The 24,246-nt window shown below is 43.3% G+C and overlaps 2 protein-coding genes across 5 annotated transcripts in view; one reads left to right on the forward strand and one right to left on the reverse strand.

Moving 5' to 3' along the window:
* The first annotated feature begins 1,393 nt into the window (after window positions 1-1,393).
* On the forward strand, window positions 1,394-8,085 carry wfs1b (Wolfram syndrome 1b (wolframin)). Its single transcript, XM_017428190.3, has 10 exons — window positions 1,394-1,586; window positions 2,457-2,844; window positions 3,741-3,817; window positions 3,995-4,139; window positions 4,215-4,388; window positions 4,470-4,550; window positions 4,716-4,867; window positions 5,096-5,332; window positions 5,468-5,586; window positions 5,696-8,085. Exons 2-10 carry the CDS (start codon window positions 2,466-2,468, stop codon window positions 7,233-7,235), a joined length of 2,904 nt encoding a protein of 967 aa, XP_017283679.1. The 5' UTR covers window positions 1,394-1,586; window positions 2,457-2,465; the 3' UTR covers window positions 7,236-8,085.
* Window positions 8,086-8,849: 764 nt separating this feature from the next.
* The window catches only part of LOC108243085 (serine/threonine-protein phosphatase 2A 55 kDa regulatory subunit B gamma isoform), a 24,472-nt gene continuing 9,075 nt past the window's right edge, over window positions 8,850-24,246 (reverse strand). For all 4 annotated transcript variants that reach the window (XM_025008616.2, XM_025008615.2, XM_037977615.1 and 1 more), the window contains 8 exons: window positions 20,997-21,094; window positions 20,551-20,716; window positions 18,050-18,162; window positions 16,827-17,004; window positions 15,923-16,087; window positions 14,431-14,600; window positions 11,416-11,507; window positions 8,850-10,862 (listed from right to left, as the gene is read on the reverse strand). In XM_025008616.2, the coding sequence (XP_024864384.1) occupies window positions 10,568-10,862; window positions 11,416-11,507; window positions 14,431-14,600; window positions 15,923-16,087; window positions 16,827-17,004; window positions 18,050-18,162; window positions 20,551-20,716; window positions 20,997-21,094 (1,277 nt within the window). In that variant the 3' untranslated portion in view covers window positions 8,850-10,567. The remainder of the gene's footprint in view (window positions 10,863-11,415; window positions 11,508-14,430; window positions 14,601-15,922; window positions 16,088-16,826; window positions 17,005-18,049; window positions 18,163-20,550; window positions 20,717-20,996; window positions 21,095-24,246) is intronic.

The raw sequence follows: 24,246 nt of genomic DNA on the forward strand, positions 1-24,246 counted from the left end.
AGCTGACCGTGACCGTGCAGTCTGGCTCTGAAAAGACCTCCAAAGGGATTAGCATAATCAGAAGATTTGGACTCATAACAGGCTCATTTTGAGAAACATCTGCTTTGAGCTGCTTACATTCGATGGGATGGACCTTTGAGTGCAAGTGTGTCAAAGCCAGGTTTAAAAAACTGATTGCCTAATATAGATTGAAGGTGTGCATGTAAAAGATTAAATCCAGTGAAAGGGTGCTGCTTATCCTCCAGCCTGGATTGTATTAATCTGCAAATTGCAAGGCAATTACATAACTGCCTCAGAGCAGCTGTGGTTTCGTAATTAAGGCCCTAATTTCTTTCCCCTCGCCCCCTTTTTCTTTTTTAACTACAGTGTAATTTCTACTCTTGTCATCAAACTTTAATCTAAGTCCTTACACCCCTGAGTCTTGTTAACTTTAATGTCCATTAATTGCTTGTTCCCCTTCCTGTTTTTTCTGAGTGCCTCGTTTCTAAACAATCCTGTCTTCCAATTCTTTTGTCCTATTTCACAGAAAAACATCAAATATTACATTCAAATCAAATATTTTGTATCACAGATTTTGATGTTGTTAAAACATATTTTTAATCTGAGCATGAGCTACACTGGGGGGGTTATATTACACATCAAATATCATTTCACTTTACCTTTACTTCCAAACCAACCATATTTTAAAAATAATTCATACATAAGGGAACCTTTATTACATTAATGGTAGTATATAACACAGATTAACTTCACAACTAAATGTTATATATGTCTTTCTTTTACGTTTGGAGAACAACAAAAGGAATTCGAATAAACAGATTAAATATTTTACAGTATGTATAATTATCTATGTGGATCAGACTCATATCATCCCTAGTTTTTGTTTTGTTTTTGGTTCCTGAATTTAAAAAGAGGGGTTTATCAATTATCAGGCTCTTTGAAAGTTTTTTTTTTTTAGTTTTTATTTGGAAATTGGCTGCTTTTTACTAATTTTCACTCGCTCTATTGGCAAAAAAAAATGAAAAAAAATGTTATTTGCTGCCATCTACTGCTAAACGAGTGCTATGTTGTTACAAGACGAAATATAATAGTAATATTGAGTATTAAAGACGAAGCATATTTGACCAGCCACAAATTATATTTTACACACCCTTTTTTTAGAGTTAGAATCCATTTACTTGAGTTTAAAAGGCGAAATAGTCTTTTTTTAAAAAACTCCAATGGTGAGTTGAATGGGCTCGCATTCGAGGCTGATTAACCTCGACTCAATGAAAACATTTGAGCTTCCTGTTTCTCCAACCAATCACATCGCGACCAGAAGAGGGCGTCATGGATTCTGTCCAATCACAGCGCGCAGAATGAAAAAAAGTGGGCGTGAGCATTGAGGAGAGCAGCTGACTGACTTTCCTGTGCGCTGCGAGTGTTTTGGAGTTTGACCACGGAGAGACAGGAGAGGATATGCAGATGTCACACAGCTCAAGGAGAAAAATGCTTTGGGACACTGAATAACAACTCAGCGGATGTTTTTCCAGCGAGGCTTTTCAAGCTGAAGGACGTGAAATAAACCGGGTTTGTTCGCGGCAAAGGTGAGCTGGCAGCTGAAATGAACGTTAGCATGTTAGCTAAACCGCCGACTAGGCTTCATAACCTTCTATATTAGCCTGGTAAATGCCACATAAACACGGTGTTTATGTTATATAATACAATAACTGTGATTCCTGCAGCTGGAACAAGACACTTGACGTTTAAAGTCAGCTCAAGGATATCACCTTCTCAGTTTAGCATCACAGAGCCCATAATGATGTCTAAAATAGACCATAGTGGACCACATGATGGCTTTCTGAGGCTGGTGATTAAAACTTTTACACAAACAAACATGTCTGACAGCAAGAACAATCTGAATAGATGAAAACCTGGGCTGTGTGAGGCAGTACAGGTACAAAATTACAGCTAACAAAATATTTTCATCATCATATCACTTCAGTAACATCTGATTTACTCCCTTTTTGTGAAGTCTTAGAGCTAAAACACAGTTTAAATTTATCAATCTACATTATAGTTTTCATCTAGTTTTTACAAACAAGTACAGTACTGTGCAAAAGTTTAAAAGCATCTATAATTGCTTTATATTTTGCTTCCAGGGAGCACGTTTTTCTAGTCTTTTTCAATGTGTTTTTAAACTTTTTGAAGGTTTTTCAGCATCTTTCTTTCTTTCTTTGACAGTTTTTTCACTCATTTTCTGGCCAGCCTTGAAGTGACAACATACTATGCTAGTGTAGGGTAAAAGAAGAGTCAGGCCTAAAAAAAATATACACATCTACAAATGATGGAGGTTATCAGAAAGTCTTTAAGATTACCTTTTAAGAAACAGACCCGACACAGGACCTGAGAAATGCATCACCCTTCAGCTGAACATCAGATTTATGCCTCATCTTTCCTTGTTTTAATTTGACCAGTTTTCAGCCATGGATCCATCACCTACAGGAAACCTGCCCATACCAAAACTCAACCCTTCCTCTCCGAGCACGATGAGGCCGGGCACTTCCTCCCTCGGCTCGTCTGCTGCCCCGTCCACCCCGGGCCAGAAGAAGCCCAAACTCACGATGCCAACCCCTCCGACCACTCCCTCGCCGTCCCCCTCCACTGCTTCCCCTCGGACATGTTCAAGCCTTTACTCTCGCTCTTCCTCCCTCTCCTCGCTGACGACCTCATCCCCCCGCCGGCCCACCAGAAGCCTCTCTCAGCTGGGGCGATCTCAGCTCAACGCAGCCTCTACAGGGAGTCCACCCACCGGATCCTCCTCAGCTGCTGCTGCGCCACAGACGCCCGCCTCACCTGAGCCAGGTACGAATCAAACTCAGACCTTTGACCTGAAACATAAACTTTACTGCTTCGTTTCACTTTTCACTTCTTTACCAATCAGTGCAGCCAACACTCCCAGGTAGCTGGTTGTCTCCATGACAACCACAGACATCTAGCATAACATGTAAAGCAGCCACTCCCATCCTTTCCACCTCTGTTATTTTTTTTTAGCCTATCAAACGTATCATATAGCCTTCAGGTAGTTAGATATAACTTAGCTGCAGTGGAAAGATCACATTTTATTTTTTTAAATGTCTCAGCAATGATATCACAATGGAGTATTATTAGTGTGACATCTGACACCTCAGTCGTTTACCTAAAGGTGAAATGAAAAGGGGTTTTAAGCTAACATAAATCAAAAGAAACTGGACAGAGACTGTGGAGTTAACATTTAGAAGAGGACCAACCTGAAATACAAACCTCCAATAGAAGAACCTCCCCCTCCCGCAGTCCGACCACCACCTGTCACCAATCGCTGTCCGGATGGGGAACTCCTTGAAGACTGTGTGACGTCACTGTAAAGCTCGGGGGTTCCCCGTGTGAAATGTGGAGCTGGAGTTTCTGACAACATCACTCCAGACCAAAAAAAACAAAAACTCTAAAAATAAGTCATTAATGTTTTAAATCACTGGAGCGTTTTTGATAGCATTTAACTAAAAGAAAAACAAAGTAACAGAAGATATTGGGTTGCTGGACTTTCCATGTCTTGACATTGCTACGACCAGAATAAAAATAACTGGGGCACTATAGGTGAAAAAAAAAAAAGGGTTTTCAAGTTTTATGTCATCCTCCTTTTTTAATCAACTATCGCTAATGTTGCAGTGTTAAAACCCATAAAATCAACTGCACAATGACTTACCAACACATTTCTGTTTCAGAGGAGCCTGAGGAGGAGTTCAGTTTTGAAGATTTGGAGGAGAAAGCAAAGTCAGGTGATGCTAAAGCGCAAACAAAGGTCAGTGGAGAGATGGAACATATTGCAGATACCGTTAGTGGCCATATGGTACAACACAGCAGATCAGTCACGTTATGAAAAGTGTTATTGAAACAGTGAGAGGTCAGGAAGCTCGGAAAGTCCCAGCAATGCTTGTCTTGCAAGTATAATCATCTATTTGTGTGTGTGTGTGTCCAGATGGGTCGTTACTTTCTGGCCCTGGCAGAAGAGAGCGACGAAGAACTGAATAACTGCACAGCGGTCACTTGGCTGGTCCAGGCTGCCAAACAGGGCCGCAAGGATGCCGTCAAACTCCTGCAGCAGTGCTTAGCTTCCAGGAAAGGTACGGAAAAGCTCCCACGGCCGCCCTCGGTCTGGTGGAGCGGTAGAAATTCAGCTGTTTTCCCGCGTTCCTCAGGCATCACTTTAGAGAACTTCGAGGAGGTGAAGAAGTTGTCCATGGAGACACGTTTCGAGAGGGGAGTCAGGAAGGCGGCTCTGCTCATGTACTGGAAGCTGAATCCAGAGAAGAAGAAGAAAGTGGCCGTTTCGGAGCTGCTGGAGAATGTTGAGCATGTCCACGCAGAACCAGGTGCAAAAGTTTATTTCAGTCGTTTGTGTGGCTCCTATCGGGGTTATTGTTTTTTTTTTAATATTCTATTGTTTTTTTTAGGCACGCCCATCACCGCAGGGCCACTCAACAGTTCTGCCAAGAAACAGAGACGAGTCCTGGAGACCATGGTCACCAGTGAGGGTACGTGGGTCTCGAAATGCAGCCACCAAGTGACCATTTCTCCCTCTGTGGTCATTCTAAGGCTTTCTTAGACAATCATTTACATTGTTACTGATTCAAACTAAAAGAAAGCAAAGCTACAGTGGGACAAAAGGCTTGTTTTTCTTCTTGTTGCTCTGCTTGCAGCCAGTTCCCATGTAGGTCTTGAGGATTTTGTGGAGATGACAAAGAGATATGCTCAGGGGATTGTGCCGTCACCAGTCATGGCTGCTGCAGCGGATGATGACGATGATCATGTCGTAGTGAAAAATCCCGATGAGCTGCCCCTGCATCAGAAGGTGAAAAACTATACCGGTGCTTAAGAGCATTTAGCTTTTTTTCTGCAACTATGTTCAGTTTCTAAGTATATATTGAAGTCTAAAATGTTTTAAAAAGCCAACAGTTCTCTTTGGCAGCAGTGAGGAGGGAAGCTCCTCAGGTTTTTAGTCTGAAATGTTTCATAAGGATTGCGATTCCGTTGATTTTCTGAATGAGACTCCCTCTTTGTTTGTTGTGTTTCCCTTCAGATGTTGAAGTTTCCTCTGTACGCCCTGCTGGAAATAAAAGAGCATCTCATTGACTGGGCGTCGCGAGCTGGCATGCAGTGGCTCAGCGCCCTGATCCCCACCCACCACGTTAACGCGCTCGTCTTCTTCTTCATCATCTCCAACCTCACTATCGAGTTCTTCATCTTCCTGATCCCGGTGCTGGTTTTCTACCTCTCCTTCTTCTCCATGGTCATCTGCACTCTGCGGGTGTTTCAGGTGGGTGATGAGTAAGGCTCTCTCTTCATTTTTTTAGCTACGTTAAACCTGCTTTTAGGTGAGACTTGCACAGTGAATGTCACTGTGTTGGAAGCAGGCAGACAAAAAGTCGAATAAAAACATCTTTCTTCATAGAATTCAAAGGCGTGGGAAAATTTCCGGGCCCTCACAGACTTGCTGGCTCATTTTGAACCGGGCCTCGATCTGGAGCAGGCAGAGACCAACTTTGGATGGACACACTTGGAACCTTATCTGTAGGTTCATCACTGTTTACTGGGATTCACATCTAAAGATAATAATTTATCGGCTCGGGCTTGTTCTCTTCTCGTCATCTCCATAAACCTTGTTCTTCTGCTTTGTCAGGTACTTCCTGCTCTCTGTAGTCTTTGTCGTTTTCTCCTTCCCTGTTGCCAATAAGTCCTGGATTCCCTGCTCGGAGCTGGCTGCCATCGCCCTCTTCTTCACCATCACAGCCTTCCTTAGCCTCCACGCCTCTGCTCAGCTCTTCGCCCGTAAAGCCCTTCTCACAGAGGTGCTCTCCGGAGCATGCTCCCTCACTCACCTCCTGCCTGAGTCCCTGTGGTTCCTCCGGATCTTTGGAATGACGTTCATCACGCTGCCTCTGGGAGATGTGATGGCGTTCAACGTGGGAATGCCGTGCCTCTTGTATGGACATCTTTTTTACCTGCTTTTCCGTATGGCCCAGCTGAGAGGCTTTAAGGGAACCTACCTGTGCCTGGTGCCTTACCTGGTTTGTTTCACCTGGTGTGAACTTTGCTTGGTGTTCCTCCATAATGCCACGGCCATAGGACTCATCCGGACCTGTGTGGGCTACCTCCTCTTCATATTCGCCCTTCCCGTCCTCTCGCTGGGCATGGCTGCAATGCTCATGATCCAGTTGGTGCAGTGGTTTCTCACCCTAGAGCTGACCAAGATGGTGGTCATACTGACCCTCTGCTTTGTTCCGGTCATGTTGAGGCTTTGGACTTGCTTCAGGCTCAACCCCATTGTGGTTTTCCGCTCACTGTCAGGGAGCAGCATCGTGAAGCTCGTCCTGGTGTGGCTGAGCGCCGTGGTGCTCTTCTGCTGGATGTACGTCTACAGGTCTGAAGGCATGAAGGTGTACAACTCCACCCTGACGTGGCCCGAATACAGCAACCTCTGCGGCCCTTTGGCGTGGAAAGAGTCCAACATGGCGCAAACCCAGATCCTCTGCTCTCACCTTGAAGGACACCGGGTCACCTGGACCGGACGCTTTAAGTACGTGCGCGTGACCGACATCGAGAACGGGCCGCAGTCGGTTATCAACCTGCTGCCCGTCTTCTTGGGGGACTGGATGCGGTGTCTGTACGGGGATCCTTATCCGCTGTGTGACGAGAAAAAAGGCAGCAGCGAACCCTACCCGCTGCCCGCCCCGGCTCCTCCTCACGAAGAGCCGCTCTGTAAACTGAAAAAACTGGCCAAGCATCAGTGCCACATCAAACGGTTCGACCGCTACAAGTTCGAAGTCACACTGGGCATGCCGCTCGAGAGGAAGACCCGGAACGGGACCATCGTAGAAGACGAAGACGCAACTAAGGACATCGTTCTGCGGGCGAGTAACGAGTTCAAGTCTGTGCTGTTGCACTTGAACGCAGGCAGCCTGGTGGAGTTCAGCACCATCCTGGAGGGACGACTAGGCTCCAAGTGGCCCGTGTTTGAAATGAAAGCCATCCACTGCGTATCATGCGGCGACGCCCGCGTCCTCAGCCGCAAACAGTACAAGATCGAGCACGACTGGAGGCGCACGGCCCAAAACGCCCTCCAGTTTGGCTTCGACTTCTTCTTCAACCCCTTCCTGACCGCGCGGCTGGAGGAGCACTCAGAGGCGGAGGCCGAAACGGCAACACGCGAGGACGGGTAGAGGGGAATGCACATTTCAAAGAAACGATGCCTCATAACCATGAAAGTACTTAAGGAACGCTAACGATGGTAAAACACTGCTTTTAATTGCAATTTTCACAGAGAGGCAGAGTGTAGAAGAGTGCACAGATCCTCAGGCATTTATATCTGCAGGTACGTGTTTGTGTTCCTAAAGCTTTTGAGCCAAAATATATACCGTGTGGTTAAAAGACTGAGTAGAAACGCAAACTAATGAGGTTTTACTGCCTATCACTACATTAGGAGAAACGTGGGAACATCCCTCGCTGTGTGTTTGTTTGAAACATTTCATCCAATTTAAGCTGCATGGGTGCTCACCGCAAAGTTAATGAAGTCAGTTTGATTTATCAGACAAATCCTCATGAATCTTGAGTGATATTTGCACATATTTGATGTCTAAAATCATCATTATTAGTATTCCACTGTTTAAGGAAGTGTGCTGTCGTTTTTGTTTAACTCTGAATTATTGAAGGAACTCGTTGCCTACGGAGGCCTAATTTGCTGTCAACTTTTAATAATTTAACACTAAACAAATGTTCACTAAGTTATTATTGAAGTGCCTTAAAACAATATTTTGAGATCTGGATTGAGTTTAAATAGTTTTGATTCTTAGATTTTTAAATTTCAGCCACATTGGCAGTGAAGCAAACCTTTTTTTTCTGTCCTCTCTGGTTTTCTCCTTCGTTTCCCACCAGTGTTTGTTTGTGTCGCCATCTCTGCTGTGCAGAGATTTGATTTACTGAACATTTCAAGTCTCTCATTGGCGATGTGCTGTAAGTTTAAATGCCTTCTGTTTTTCTGTACCGTGACATATAAACATGATATAAACAGTTGCTCTCTGCTGTATTTATTTAACATTATCCGTACTGTACTAATCTTAAACACAGCTGATTTGAATCAATGGGTGATTAACAGGCTTCTGCAGAACATGAAGAGGTGATTTACCCACTGAATCAGGTGTTTTGGAGCAGGGAAACAAGGAAAACGTGCAGGATAGTGACCCTCGAGGACCAGGATTGCCCACCCCTGCTGGCATTAGATGAGTTTGAGTGTAGCGTTTGTGCAAATGCAAGAAAAGTGAAAACTGTGACAAATCAAGATGTTTATGGTAATCGTTTAAATGTAAATGATCAAGTTACCAGTTGGTTGTGAAGGGTTTGTAATCCAGCTTTTATAGTTCCTCCAAGAGTGATTTCACCTCCAAATGTACGAACTACATATAGCCACTAGATGGCACCTGAGACTACATAACAGGACTTAAAGATTCACTATATGACAATATTTCCATCCACATGTTAACTCTGTTCTCCCTGTGTGCACGTGGGGTTTCCTCCCACAGAACAAAAACATGCATGTTAGTTTAATTAGTAACTCTAAAATTGTCCCTAGGTGTGAGTGAGAGCGTGAATGGCTGTTTGTCTCTATGTGTCCCTGTGATGGACTTGCGACCTGTCCAGGGTGTCCCCCGCCTCTCGCACAGTGATGGCTGAAGCTTGGCACCGGCTCCCCGCGACCCGGAAAGGAAAAAGCGTGTAAAGAAAATGGGTGGATGGATGTTTAACCCTATAATAAAAATCACAGCCATGCCCTCGTTGGATGCAATTTTTTTTAACCCTTTATTCAGAAAAAAAACATATTAACATTATTTATAATTGTCCCTTTTTGACAATCATGTCAACATATATTTAGACAAAAATATGCGGATCAACGGTATTCGATAAGGATGTGAAGTACGACTGACGGACGTTCCAAACAGAAGAACCCAAGAAAAGAGGAGTCCATCTTTAAAAAATAAGAGCTTCTGCACAACTGTAGAGTCGTCAGTGAGGAAGGCCAAAGAGTTGAAAGTACCATCACTCTGCTGTAGCTTTGGAGGCGATCGTCAGGACAGACGGTCGGGTCCGCAGTTGGTTGACAGACAGTAGAAAACCTCATTCATGTCAGGAACACATCTGATGTCGACAGATGCCACCGAGGCCCCTTGACCTTTTTTTTTTTCTTTTTTTTTTACAGTGTAACGTTTATCTGAAACATTCCTTGGGGTTTCTTGTTTCAGTGAGTAGAAACCGATTTGTTGACAGCTTCATTCCGAACGGACGTGTACAAACCGGTCACTGGTAAACATGCTTCAGTGTCCGAGGACACAAATAAACACAAAGGGCTCAGTCATCTATGGTTGTTCGTGCTGCACGGAGCCCCGGGGCCCCTGAAGCCTTTTCTACAGCTAAAAGGTTAAAATGGCAGCCAGGGCAGCCAAGTCAGTCAATTTATAAATACTTAGAATAAATCCGTTTGACATGCAGCATCTTTTTGCTTCATTGCTGAAAGTATTGAACTTTTTTTTTTTTATTATTATTATTATTATTATTCATAATGTTATTGTTTTTGCTTTATCTGAGTTTAATGTTTCGAAGTGTTGAAGCAGCACACGACAGAAGCCCTGGACCAGAAGCAGAAACCACAAACAGAGACATTTGGACCTGTTTCAGCAGAGAAAACAGTCAGTGCTGCAACACACTGCGTGTTTGTGAACGTGTCTCCTCGTGTTAGAAGGCGGCTTCTTTCTGTCGGATGTTTTGTTTTTTCCTGAATCAGGGAGGCATCTGGTGGGTTGAGGAGGGGAGGGTCGTAAGTTCTTCCTTCTTCACTAAACAAATCGTTTCATGTTGTCACTGGAACAACCATCATCAGCACCTGTTAAAAAGAAGCTATAAAAACAAAACAAAAAACGCTGATCGGACGTGAAAAAAAACCTGTTATATAAATGCCCCGTTTCTCATCAGTGCTGCTGGTAGACAACCACAAAGAGATTCTTTTTTTTTTCACACAAAACAGTGGGCAAAGGGATAAGAATAGGTTTTGCTCGAGCACACAAGTACAGAGGAGGAGGAGGAGGAGGTGGTGGAGAAAGCAAAAGAGGCTGAAGAGTTAGAAATTAAAAAAAAAAAAAAAGACAAAAATGTGTCTTTCCGATCTGCGGGGGATCTGATCGCCCTCAGACGCTGAGCTGAAGCCATGAAAACACCATTGAGCACAATCCACAGGCTAACAATTAAAAACAAATCCACAGCTCGGGGAATTTTCCAATCCATAATCCATTGTGTAATCCAGCCAGTTTCCTATTTTTATCCCTGGCTGGACTCCTTTCAGTTGTGGGAGGTTGAGGAGGAGGTGAAGGAGTTGTTGTGTGTGTGTGTGTGTTAGGCATCTTCCTGGGCGTGTGGGCAAGTGTGCGAGTCTCATATTGTACATTCTAGCATAGTTGTGTGTGTGTGTTTGTAAACTCATTTGAATCCGCCGCTGACATCCGGTTCGTTAATGCATCTCAGAGTTGAGCTTATCCTGGAAGATGTACAGGTTGTTGGTGGCGGCGATGGCGATGATGTTCTCCGTGGGGTGCCAGGCCGTGTGCAGGATCTTCTTGGTGAAGTCCAGGCTGTCCACGCTGATGTCGTCCTTGCGCCGCTTGCCTCCGGCGGCGCAGACCCGCCGCGGCTTCAGGACCGCCCTGGGCTTGCTGCTCTCCCTCGAGGCCTCCAGGGTCACGTCGCGCTTGGTGTTGCGGTCGAACATTCGGAAGAAGTTGTTGTAGGCTCCCGTCATGATCACGCTGGGCAGAAGGAGAGAAAGGATCGAATCAGTTTTTTTTATTATCATTTCTGTCACGTGGTTAGCTTTGTTTAAGTCGAGCAGATCTATAAAACAGATGGAGCACATCTAATGAGAATATCAAATACAATAGTTAGGCTCATCAGTAATAATAGTCTCGGATGATGCTAACAGTGTGTTTTTTGTCTCAGGAGGATCTGAAGTTACAGAATATTTATTTGTGTCAGTTTGGAGATCTTTTTAAGGAGGTCAAATAAAAAAAAAAAAAGGTATTGGTAGCACCAAAAAACCAAGTGTCTGCCGAACAGAAGCTTCTTTGTATATTTATGAAAGTCAGATACGGTAACATCAAATGTTTTAAACCACTTCTGTGGGTTTTATATCATGTCTCATCCTTCAGCAGATCATCTACTCTGTGCCAGGTTTTCAGCTAATAGCTCTTTGGTAATCAACTTGTTGGTGCTACCTACCAAGTTTGTTGGGTTTTTTTTATTCTCCTGGGAACTTGTAGTTTGCACAGAAACACAAAAAGCACAGAGACACAACAGGATTACCTGTCTGAGCCGTTCCAGGCGCACTCGAACTTGTCAAAGATGCAGTCGTTCTCATACAGGGAGCACAACTTGCTGCGGAGGTAATCGTGTACCTGGACAAAAAACACACGAGTAAATATAACAGAAATGAGTCCGGCACTCAGCTGATTAACTTCCCGGCTGCTGACCTGGAGTACAAACTGGAAAATGGAGGATAGAGCAAACGCACAAAGCTCAGAACGGATGAAACGCATCAGTTCAGGTCAAGCTGCAACTGAACCTTCCCTAAAGGAAGCACTTTAAAAAATAATGCCAGCTCTGAACCAATACAAGATCCAGGAACGTGTTTTATTCTAAACCCCTTTTTCCATCACACTAAACTCATTAACATTCAGTTCACTGTTATCACACCCTCCGAGGGAGTGATAATAGAGCTTCACATGTGAGCACACACAGAGTCTCATAACTCTTTTCCCCTGTGCTTCCCTCCGACCTTTGTCAGCACTTTGTCTGTTTGGTGATGCAAGCGCTTGAAATCCGCACCTGCCTGCAGCCGCCGTGCTCGGCGTCAAGCCTCCGCCGTTATCATCGGTTGTAACCAGATCAACTCTCGTTCAAAAGCGGGAGAAAGAAAAAAACGAAACGTCACCATTTTTACCGTGAATATGTTCCACATTGGGTCTCGGCTACAGCTGAAGCCACACCGTCACAGATTCCCCCACTTTGAAAAGCATGTCATTTATTAGTCTGGTAACAGGAGAGTCAAAATGAAACTGATGACGCTCCACTCGTGCATATGTAACGTAGGTGGTGTGAAGCCAGTATTAGTATCGTCAGTCTTCCAAAACACTTTAGCTTTAAAGTGTTGAGATGTTCTGATCCAGATCTCAGGCACACACGGTGATTTTATTTAAAAACACCAGCCTCCTGCAGGGCGCCTTGTCATGGACTCAGTCCTCCAGACTCACCCAAAGAGATGGCAACCAGCTGCAATATTCTTCTTTTTACCCCAGTGAGCATTTCAGCTGGATTCCTATTTACAAAGACAACACTCGTCTTCATTTATAAAAGGTTTTGTTATGCTTCTTGTAAATTAAAAACAAAAGTTGAAGCTCTGAGACATCTCCAGTGTCGAATCCTGACTGAAATCAGCTTCTGCTCATGTCATTGTCAGAGTTTCACACTCTCTTCCTGTTTGAATGATGTACAGTATGAACAGGAACAAAAGAAAAATAAAAAGTTCGATTGAGTTTGTCCATAACTCTACCCTTAAGTCCTGTTTAAGGGCTAGCCAGCCATAAGCCAGGGGTAGGCAACCCTGGTCCTGGAGAGCCACCCATCCTGAATGTTTTCCTTGTTTCCCTGCTCCAACACACCTGATTCAGTGGTTAAATCACCTCTTTGAGTTCTGCAGAAGCCTGTTAATCACCCATTGATTCAAATCAGGTGTGTCAAAGCAGAGAAACAGGTAAAACATGCAGGATGGTGGCCCTCCAGGACCAGGGTTGCCTACCCCTGCCATAAGCTAATGTATGTATCTTCAGACAACTTGCTTTCTTTTTCCCTGGCCTTCTGCTCGATCCGTTACTTTTCTCTCCTCTTTCATCACACTATCCTCACTCTACCTCTCAGTCCCCTCTCCTCCCTCCTTCCCCCCCTTGTCCTCCCCCTCCGTGCTGCATTGCAGATCTAGGTGTCAGCCGCTGGGTAAGGTATCCCTCCTTCCCGCTTTACTTCACGAGCGGAGGCTCTGCAGCCTATAAATAGCTCCGGTGCGTCTTAGCCTCCCACTCCTGGCTGCCTCATAGGCCCTCACACGTCAGGCACACACACACACAAACACACACACATGTTCATCCAAACACCCACGGAAGGAATACTAAATACATGGAGCAAAACAAAAAAAAAGCTGATAAGCACTCCGGCCTCTTGTGAGCCTTCAAAAGTGACACAAAGAGACAAACTGCGTTGGTTTCCTCAGCTTACGCGGCTCACTGCACGTTTGGATTTATCAGAGATCCAAAACAAAGTTACAGAGCTGACCGCACTGAGAGTCTCTGCTGGTTGAACAAGAATAAATAAAACTTTCTCAATTTAAATATTCCTGAAAAAGCACTGGTAAAAAAAAAAATAAAAAAAAATCTAATCGTAAGTCCTGTGAATGTGTGAAGCACCCCTTCTGCCCGTGATTCATTCCTCCAACTCTGCATATTTTCCTGTATGGTAAAGCCCCCCCCTTTCGTGAAGGAATATTAGTCACCCAGCAGGATGAAGTGTAGCACGAGTCGGATCGTTTAAATCTGGGACGTAAACATAAAACAAAGAATCCGCCACAAAGTCTGACTCGGGAAATTAATCTCTGAAACCCGTCTTTAAACTTTAAAAGTCATCTTTGCTAGACATTTCCCAAAGAGCCTGTGATATGTACCTGAGTTTTAGGATTTTTTTTTTAAACTTTATTAGCTCTTTTGGTAAAAGTCTAAGATACACAGACCAACAGAGAATTAAAAGTAACTGAGTATGCATGCTGATATTTGCTTTTTTTCTTTCGTCATTTATTTCTACCTGCAAAATTAAAGACTCGTTGAAGCTCTGTAAACAAAACAGTCATTTTTTGTCATTATGTGGTAATTTCATTATGTGTCATTTAAACACATCGAGCGCTGAGAGTCTCTACGGTGAGGACCTGCAGACAACTTGCTGACCTGATTTCCTGAGTATTAATTGAAATTCATAAATGTAAACAAGCTTAGTGGTTATCTTGCTCCAATAATGACAATCAGAGGTTTCTTCAAACTGGGTTATAGTGTTTGAGGTAAAGACATCTGAATGTTAGATCTCATCCAAGTGAAACAAACCAGAACTTTGGAGCAGCAGCCTGTTCTGTGAGGACAGCAGCAGTATATGTCTTTAAAAGCAAACAATATTTGCTACACTTTGCCCTAAAACTGTTCCCCAAAAGAGGGATTTTTTTCTTATCGTCCTGTTGCTTCCTCTGCTGCACCGTCCATTCCTTCAGGTTTGTCACGAACCCACCTGGTATGTCTCCAGGGGCTTGCTCTCCATGTTGAGGTCCCAGACTTTGGCTGTCAGGTAGTCCCTGGTGAGCAGGTAGCGGCCGCTGTGGCTGAACTTCACGTCTGACACGGAGGAGATAATTTCGGAGAAAAAGGAGCGAGCGCTGGGGTCCTCCGGCTCCTCGAACACTGCAGGAGTGAGGGGAGACAAAAGGGGGGAAGGGGGTGAGCGCTGTTAAACCAGATGCCAGACAGAAAATATTTCTGTTTATCTTAAGTTTAAAGATAGAGTCAGCTGCAAAAAATACTCATCCCTCTTGGTAATCTTGTTATTTTGTTGCCTTTCAAACCAGAAATTTTATTGGAAAAAGACCATGTTTAAAGGGGAAAAAAAACTTGCCCCCCCCCAAAAAAAAAAAAAAAAAGAAAACATGTAGCAGAAGATCCTGTGGTGCGATGAAACCAAACTCAAACTTTTAGGCCATCAAGGTCAACATCATGTCCGAGGCACGACCTCTCATTAAGAATACCACCCTTACAATGAAGCACAGTGGTGACAGCATCATGCTGCGGGGATGTTTTTCCACCACCTTCCAGCAGAACAGTCTGGTTTGATTTACAGATTGCACCCATCCAGCCTGTAACCTGAGGCAGGAATACTTTTGCAAACCACCTTAAAGGGATGCCACCGATGAGTGACAATAAGGCGGAGTTTTTAATTTTTGCAGAAAAGTCGCTGTCTGCATACTGCTGGATGTAAACATCTCAGAAACGTTAATTATTCCTCTAAAAGTCGCCGCTGCCGAGAAAAATGAGCGCTGTAGCTTCACGTTGGGCACAGCCTGTGCAGCGACACTGCACCAATGACTCATGGTCAGAGCTGTAAATCAAATGGAAAACATTTCAGCAGGAGGGAAAAGGACCGTAAAAGAAAAAAAAAAAAAAAGAAAGCCTGGATATTATAGGCCCAAAGTAGAAAACCAAATGTACCATGAACTGATTTGATCCCCCTTAGTGGGAAAAGATTTATCGAGAAAAAAAAAAAAAGTGTTTCTGTATTAATGAAACAACAGACCTGAGGCGAAAAGAAGCATTGAACAAAATCTTAAAAGAAAAGTCTCAAAGAAATACAATACAAAGTGCTCCTACGTTATAAGAAACATCTCAAACTTCTTATTCTTTTCATTAAGGAGGACTCAATTAGTGAACTGACTTAATGAGGTTTTGCAATTTCAGGTCACTGCCTACACAACGCAGCTTGAAATGCTTCAAACTAAAAAAAAATGCAAAAATTTTTGGCCCAGGGCTAGGGTCAGGGTCTCCTCAGGGTTTAAAGGGCTATAAAATTGTCATAAAATGATAGAATGTGCCTGAAAGTCATTTGGGAGAAAATAGGTTTTTCTAAAAAGCAGAAAAACTACAAAAAAAAAGATAATTTTCGTCCTACTCAAAACCATCTGGGCAGTGAGGCTAAAGCACAACGACTCTGCCGTCTCGGCAGGTTTACTCACGTTTGGAGTGCTTGTCGCACAGCGCTGCTTCCCTCATGTCACACAGACGCAGGGTGCCTTTGCTGCTGCTGTAGACGAACAGGTTACAGTGGTGGGGGTGGAACTCAGACGCTGTGATCACCTCTGTCAGATCCTCCATGTTGGCTGGTTTGATGTCAACGATGTCTGACAGAAAGAGGCGTCGCTTAGGGAAACGGCAAAGACTCCACTTCTCAGGGGGGGGTTTATCCTGCCTAATCAGCACAGTCCTCCTTGAAACTTGTATTTAATCACGTATGGATCCATATTTATGGAAGTTTTCTTCACTCATTTGCTCAAAAGGACACTAACACAACTGTTCATGGCGAAGCCCTCGAAGGCACGCAAAACTTAAGCACAAGCGCGTGTAAACACAGGCGACATTGTGAATTATTTACAGCCGAATAGAGCAAACCAATAAAAATATATCTTTGGGGGACTGTTTGAAGAAAAGTAAATCCATATTCAGATGAACTGTGATATTATAAATCCTGCCTGGGTCAGGCATGCGACTGGTCTGAGTCCCGATGTGGATTAGAACCCAGAAAGGAGCTGAAATATTTATGCAGCTTCTGAATTATTCATAAGGATATAGTTTGACTCCTTATAAATTGTATTCCCCTCCCCCAACACGATGTGTCTCTGTGCATTTCTTCATACGACAAAGTGGGGTTTGCAGTATTTTATGTGCGTGTTTATGAGTGTCTGTGTGGGCAGGGTATATTATTGAGTATGTGTAAGCATGTAAGTGTGATTATGTGCATTAATTATACGTGTCCCTCTGCTGCACTCCCGCTCGTATACGCGCCGGAGTAAGCGTGCGTATTTATGCGCCCGTCTTTATTGCTTCCGGTCGCTGCCATTTGTCATTTTCGCCGAAGGATACTGAAGCTGCGGTCGGTGATGTCCAGGTGCCAGAGGTTGATCCTCAGGTCGTCAGCGGACATGTAGGTCTCGTAGTCGGAGTTGACTGAGATGGAATTGATGTGGTACGTGTGGGCGTTGGCAAACACTCGCCGAGGGCTCACCTCCACCATCAGGTCCATGGGCTTTAAGACTGGTACCTGGAAACAGGAAGGCCGATGTAACGGCTCTTTTATCAGCTTAAAAAAGAAAAACAGTATACCTCACCTATTTCAAAGAAAAAATAGATTGTATTATATATGATTTTTCAGCTACATCATCAGTAATACATGGGGAATGAGGTCGGGTTCTATGGAAAGTTTGAATAATTAATATCTTACTGGTTGTAGATACAGTTTTAAATGATCTCAGTTTGGAGAAATAGGGTCATTCTGACCAGATTGATGAGCTAATGACTAGTCTGAGTGAGGCCAAGAGCATCTTAAATAACCCCCATCTCATAAATTTCATAGTGTTGATGTGATCCCTGCCAGTTTCCCGATATATGGTCATCGCAGCGGAAATGCTGTGATACTCCAGCCAAAAATGCCTCAGGCTGAACTGGGAATGCTACAGCCAGCTGCAGCTGCTGCTGTGCGCACTTGCCCATAACCGCAAAATTCCAGTTAAATAAACTGTAACGAGAAACTGACGGCAGAGCGAACATGTGAAACGGCGTCTGAGTGAAAGCCCTGTGACATTTCGGAAAGCGGAGTTCGGTCTTGGCCACGTTCGAACTAGCCGTTAGCTCGTCAGTCCAGACATAATGAAACTCGGCTCGATCAGAGAGCTAACTGATAACATCTCTTATGTCGACAACCTTTCCACAGAACACCACGTCAAAAGATTATAAAGATTACTTTTATCTAAACAGAGTCACCAGCTTCACACACTGGCTCTCAGACATCTATAAATATAGATCTATAAGGATACACACACATAAAACCCAAAAGGGACACGCTGAGTCGCTGGCTGCTGAGTTTTCACTCCTACCGGAAACATTAATGTTTTAACCAGAAGCGGCAGCTTCTAACAGAGGATTCCACCTCCCCCATAAACTCACACTTACTCCTGTGTACCTTGTGCCAGTGACCCATTTTTTTTCGTGCATGCAAGCACAGCTGTCTTCCCTGACCCAGATTCACTGCCCGAGCATTTCAGGAGAACAGAGAAGAAAGAGCCTGGATGGACGGGCAGACAAGATACCTGCAGGGAGGTGACCGTGGAGACGTCCTTGATGCGACCTTCCTCGTCCTTCAGGTTGTATCCTTCTGGCCGTTTGTCTCGCTCACTCACCTTCCACAATTTAATGGTCTTATCTGGAAAACAGACACAGTCATTAAAGGCTGGAAATTCCTTAAAGAACAGAATTTATGGCTCAGATTAAAGCAATCCCTCACAGTCCTGACTTAAGAGCCAGAGAGGTGTGTGCTGGTGTGTTTTTTTTCTGAGGAGACACAGAAAAGTGGAGGTATATCTTTTGTTTTGTTCAGGTTTTGCTGTAGTTGGAACATTTTTACGCTCTCTACAGACAGAAATGAGACTTACATTTAATCCCTTCGACACACCAGCTTACGGAAGACGTAGTGCGGTGAAGTGAGAGTTCAGATTTTTGATTTCCAAAGAAAAAAAAAAAGATCTAATAAAATATATACTGTTAGATACTTTGTATGAAATATTAACCTTTTTATCCAAAAATCTCAGTCTTTCACGATTAGTCGGTTAAAGTGTTCAGATCTGAAAGCATCCACCAAGGTGCATCAACAATGGTGATTTCTTGAAATTTAAAAAAAAGGATTTTATTTGTTGTAAAAATGGTACAGTACATGTTGAGCATAAAATGTTTTTTAATTGTTTCCCAAGAGTAAAAATAAATCCATAAAAAAAAAGTAACTTAACATTTAAAATTTATAAAGACCAATACTTAAAGGGGACGCATATCGCCCGCTGCCTTCTACTTTAAAGTTTACACTAATATACTAATATACTATTATCCTAAAAAATGATGGAGTTTTAGCCATTTTGGTCAAATCTCAAAAGTAACGTGTATGTAGGATCTCAAGGGATCTGTTAGTGCTCAGAACACATGTTTGTGAAGACTCTGAGCTACTACCACACCAAGTTTTAGCTCAATATCTATAAAACAGATCGCATCAAAGCCATTTTTTGTCTTCTACAGGTCATTAACGGTGGCAGCCATCTTGAATCGGGTAGACCAGTTAACCAGCTGCAGCTGCAACTATTACTTTCTGAGAACTTCATTAAAAATGCGTCCAACTGGTTCATGAGATATTTTGCTAACATGACAGACAAACACACACACAAACAGACACGGGGAATTACATTATCACTTACCTGAAGGTATCTGATAAGAATGGATCAAAATGTCAGAAGAGACTAAACACGGATGTAAATATGCATTTCATATTCAACTCGACAAATACCTCCTTCAGAAATCAACTAATTGCACACTCTTGTCCTCAGGTTTGACAGATTTCTCTAAAACACAGAAAATAATGACAGAAAGCATCTCAGCAGCATCAACAGCCGGCTGCTGAAGCAGCTCCTACATTTTTCATCCCCTCCGTTATAAATAATATAGTACTTAAAGAAATCAATAACAGGGCTCTCAGGGTGAATCTATACATCTTCCAGCATAGCCATAAACTCTGCACATAAACCATAAATTTAGACCTTTCTGTCGAGCAACACAAACTTGGATGCTAATGCACTTCAGATTTGTGATGGCGAAACAAACAGTGGCCCTTCGCTCAAATTCAGTCACTGATAGCACCGCGACCGAGCGGCGAAAAGACGAGGATTTTAAATTAAACACATCAGAAGCTAAACTCTAACTCCAATTTTTTTTCCCTCTTTTTCTTTTTTTTATTTACATACAAAGGTTACAAAAGACACAAAAGCAAAAACGGAGCAATAATGTTGTTGCCTGTGTCTGTCTGTTACCAAAATGTGTCATGAATTACAGGATGGATTTTACTGAAACTCTCAGAAAGTAACCACTGGATGTGTGCATCTACAACTGATTAACCTTTCCAAAATGGCTGCCACACCCAACTGACCTTAAAAATGGCTATAACAATCAATTTTACAGATACTGGCCTAAAATTTGGTGTGATTGTAGCCGAGACTGATCCTCAACACAGAATATGAATCATAACAAATTGCGCAAATTCCTACTGACTATTTAGGTTAAACTCTGTTAGCAAAATATCTCATGAATCACTGAATGGATTTTAATGAAACCTTCAGGAAATAATCACTGGATGCACGTCTAGAATTTATTTCCTTCTGGAGTCACTCCAGTTCAAGATGGTTGCCACAGCTAAGCGACATTTGTCAACACAAAAATGGCTACAACTCCATCAAAGTTACAGATATTGAGCTAAAATTTGTTGTGGTGGAAGCTGAGAGTCACACACGACACATACTCTGAGAGTGACAACGTGAGATTGTGCATAATGTTATTTTTTAAGTTTTGACCGACGGCTACTTCATTTCTCAGCTTAGTCTAAAGGTCTGACATGAAAGGCGGCGGGCGATGTGCGTTCCTTCGAGGAATGCTGGGCCTTTAATTATATTTGAGCGAAATGCTCCGTCACGATTTAATGTAAGGCCCTGGCCTCTTTAAGATGTTTGTTTGTTTGTTTGTTTGTTTGGAGGTGGGGCAGGGAGTCCTGCAGTCTTACCATTGGTGGAGAGGAGGAAGTGTGCAGCGTTCTGCTGAGGCAGCCATCGGATCTTATTGATCTTCTCCTCGATCTCCAAACTCTTAAGGTAGTCGAATTCAGGCTCATGGCTCTGAAAGGTGCTGTACACGTTGTACTCTCCCTGGGAAAATGGATCATTTTTGCTCTACGAACGTGAAAAAAGAAAGAAAAAATCAGAGAAAAACACACATTTGCCCCCCATGTGTGATGCAGTGCACTGCAACTCCGGACCCAACTCCCTCCGTTATAAAGAAACAGCGTGACTTTGGGCAATCTTTCTGAAATACTGGCGACATCAACTATTTATCAAGCAATCTGCAGCGATCTGTGGCTGGAGGGAGCCTGAGTGCATCCGTCACTGCTTTCACAGACGTAATAAAAACTGAAAACATCTGAGCGGACTGTCGGCGTGTGCGCGCGCCCACCTCTGGTTCCCTCTGAAAAATGACCACCCGGCCGCCTTTGTCCCCCGTGGCCAGGAGCTCTCCGGTGTGGTTGAACTCGACAGTGGAGATGATATCGGCTGGAGACGGCGGGACAAGAAGATGGGGATTCAGAAAAAAAAAAAAAAGAGGAAGGAAAATAGTTTGGGAGGAGAGAAAGGATGAAAAAGAGACAGAGAACGTAGCTGTTAGATGTGACAATGCAACTTTTTTCTTTAGAAAATGCTCTCTAATACAATATTTACAACCCCCCCTCACACACACACACACACTCATGTGTTTCCCAGCAGTCATAGGTGTTATTGGTGAGCCATCGTGGCACACAGACAGTGACGCACAAGACCGCAGAGTTCCCAACATACGAGGGGAGAAACAGGATCCACCGCAGAGCATCTGAGCTCCTGATTAGTGTGTTTCATGTTTTCATTCAGGTGATTTATTTTCAACACTGTTCCCATCGGCAGCTCCGCGTCACCACGTGTCATCACGCCCTGTGTTGCAACAATCCGACTTAGAGAGCGCGCACACTAATCACCACTTAGAGGTAGTTCGGACCTGTTGGTTAAAACAGTTTCTATGTACCCGATTGTGATCGGATCGCTCTAAATATAGGTCCAAACTCCCTCAGTGCCCGCTGAAAAAGTCTCCTTTGGAGGTGGTCTGGACCTCACTTATCCACACACGTTTAGTACTCTGTACACAATCCGTCCAAAGCCGAGCTAGGACCTCCTACTGGACTGATGTGACCCCACTCAGGCAGAAGAGCAAGCCAAGTCACCTCAGCTGCTGGCTGATTAAAGATCATTAAAGATTCTGAGCAGTATTTTGAAAATGCAGCTTTTATTTTGTTATTTTAGACTAAATCCTTCTCAGTATAAATGATTGTTTTGTCTGGATTTAATTAGTCAAAGTGGATTACAGGATGCTGGATTGGTGAGCTTCTCTTTGGTTTCCTGTTTGCTCTGATTGGTTTCGGGCCTGCTGTGATGTGCTCCGTCAATGAGATGACAACAGACAGAGCAGCGTTATCCCGGCTGTAAAATCCACAGAGAAGCTGTGTCAAACAGCTGACGGCTCTCAGCTCACCGTGGGTTTTTCACAGGTTCAAATCTTCAGCCTCTGCTCCGACACAGAGCTCTGTGAAGTCACTAATCATCTAAGAAGTGCCTTTGTTTCTCTTAAATGGCGTCTTTTAGGTAACTGATTGACTCAAACGGCTCTGAACGGTGTTAATGTCGGAACAGTAAAACAGTTCAGAGGTCTGAATGTATTGTCGTTATTAGAGACGCCGATGATCTCCTGCTTGACGCTCGCCGGCGTGGCTGTGTGTGTGTCTGCGTACGGTGCGGGGAAGAATCGGCCTTCGATTGCGAAACGTTTTGGAGAGCACGCAGGTGTCAGAGCCGACAGCTCGCAGTCAAATCACCTGAAATGGATTTGACAATCGTGACAACAAGTCTGAACAGCCTCTTTGGTGTTTGGTGTCTCTCAGGCTGGGCAAATCAGTTTACTGCAAATGAAAATGTTTTAAAAGGTTACTAAACCAGCAGAAAGCTACAACACCTGAAGGACGAATCACTCCGGGATGTAAAACCTCCAGGTTTTAACGCTGTTATTTGGCTTTATGTACAGAACAAATGATCAAAGAGCTCCAGAGGTGTGCTTATTTTCACCTGGCTCGCCGATTCTCCGTTCTTATCTAATCAGTATGCTAAAATAAGTGAATGTTAGAAGTAGCCGACAGCCTCTCTTTTCTTCTGTTTATCAAACGCGAAGCTGTTGATGTAATGAATTAAGTCGTTCTGACGCTAACGAAATGCTAAAGTTACGATCTTTGGTTCAGTGTGTCATAGATTAGGTTTTTACATCATAACTAACGTGTCTTTGTAGTGGCTACAATAAAAGTATTTACAAAAAAAAACAATAAAAAAAATAAAAATATTTAAGTTAATCCAGCTTGCAGTGGCTGTTTCTAATTCTGGCACTTTGCTGGTCGGTACTGCTGTCATTAAACAACATTATTCAGCACATAGAAGTGTTTTTTTTCAGAAGCCATCAGGAAACCTAACGTACTTTTAATGTCAAGACTCATTATTGATTTAGCTTAGAAAAGCCAGTTATTTAGTGCCGTTGGACGCCTGTTTCAAGGTGTTGTCCTGCTTTAAAATAATCTTTGCCTCAAACTAAATGATGCAGCAGTGAGCGGCACATGGTTTCCTTTTGACAGCTTTAATGATTTCATCAATCCAGACACAGCAACCCCAAAATATGACAAAACCTCTACCGTGTTTTACAACAGCCCGGTGTTTATTTCCTTTTGTTGTTGTCTGGTTAAGCGGAGTCAAATCACAAAGAGCAAATCAATGAAGTCATAAAAGGTATAACTTTGTCTTTAATAATAATAATAAGGCCCGTCCTTGTCCTCAGAGTCCTGCTTGATGCAGCGGTCAGGCTGAAACCAACACTCACTTTCTCTCTGACAACCTGAAGCTGCTGATACGTTTAAACGGCTCTCATTTAAAAACAAAAAAGCTGGAAACAACACGACACCTTTAATACGAAGGACTGTCATTCTTTGGCTAAATGAGGTCAAGTGAACGCTGAAAATGAAGTACATTTGAGACATTTTTATGTTGTTTGTGGAATTAATTTAAAATCATTAACGTGGTTCTGATAACTGTCTTCTGAGTTGCATTTTGTGTTTGTTGGTTTTAAATCCATTTAATAAGATTTTAAGATTTAGTTTTCCCACATCTTTTATTCCCTTACTGCACTATTAAGAGGTGAAAATGAGCCCGACCAAACCAGTGCACGTGGAAAAATAAAAGAAGTTTTACAGCGTGCAGACGGCAGCTCTGTCTCTGTCACATTTTTCTCTCAACAAAGAGACAGAACTGCTACCATCTTTAAGAAAAAATGCCACGAGTTCGCCTTAAAAGCCCACTGGGCTTCGCTTTACGAGATAAGAACGTGTTCTCCCCGTCTTTGAGTGTAATAAAAATAGAGCGATGAGAGCGTATTCGTCAGGAGCCGTCAGAGAGATGGATTTTATGATGAGTGGAGGCAGGGACGGATGTTTAATCTCGACACCAACACAGCCGGAGCCCCCCCCTGAGCCCCCCACGCTGTAACTGCTTACATCTTCTCCGCTTTTTATTATTTTAAACTCATTCTGAAAAGATTCATTATGGTTCATTATGATTTTTGTCTTTTATTTCAGTCTTTTACCCCC

Source organism: Kryptolebias marmoratus, linkage group LG9 (genome assembly GCF_001649575.2).
Source record: "Kryptolebias marmoratus isolate JLee-2015 linkage group LG9, ASM164957v2, whole genome shotgun sequence".
NCBI classification, from domain to species: Eukaryota; Metazoa; Chordata; class Actinopteri; order Cyprinodontiformes; family Rivulidae; genus Kryptolebias; species Kryptolebias marmoratus.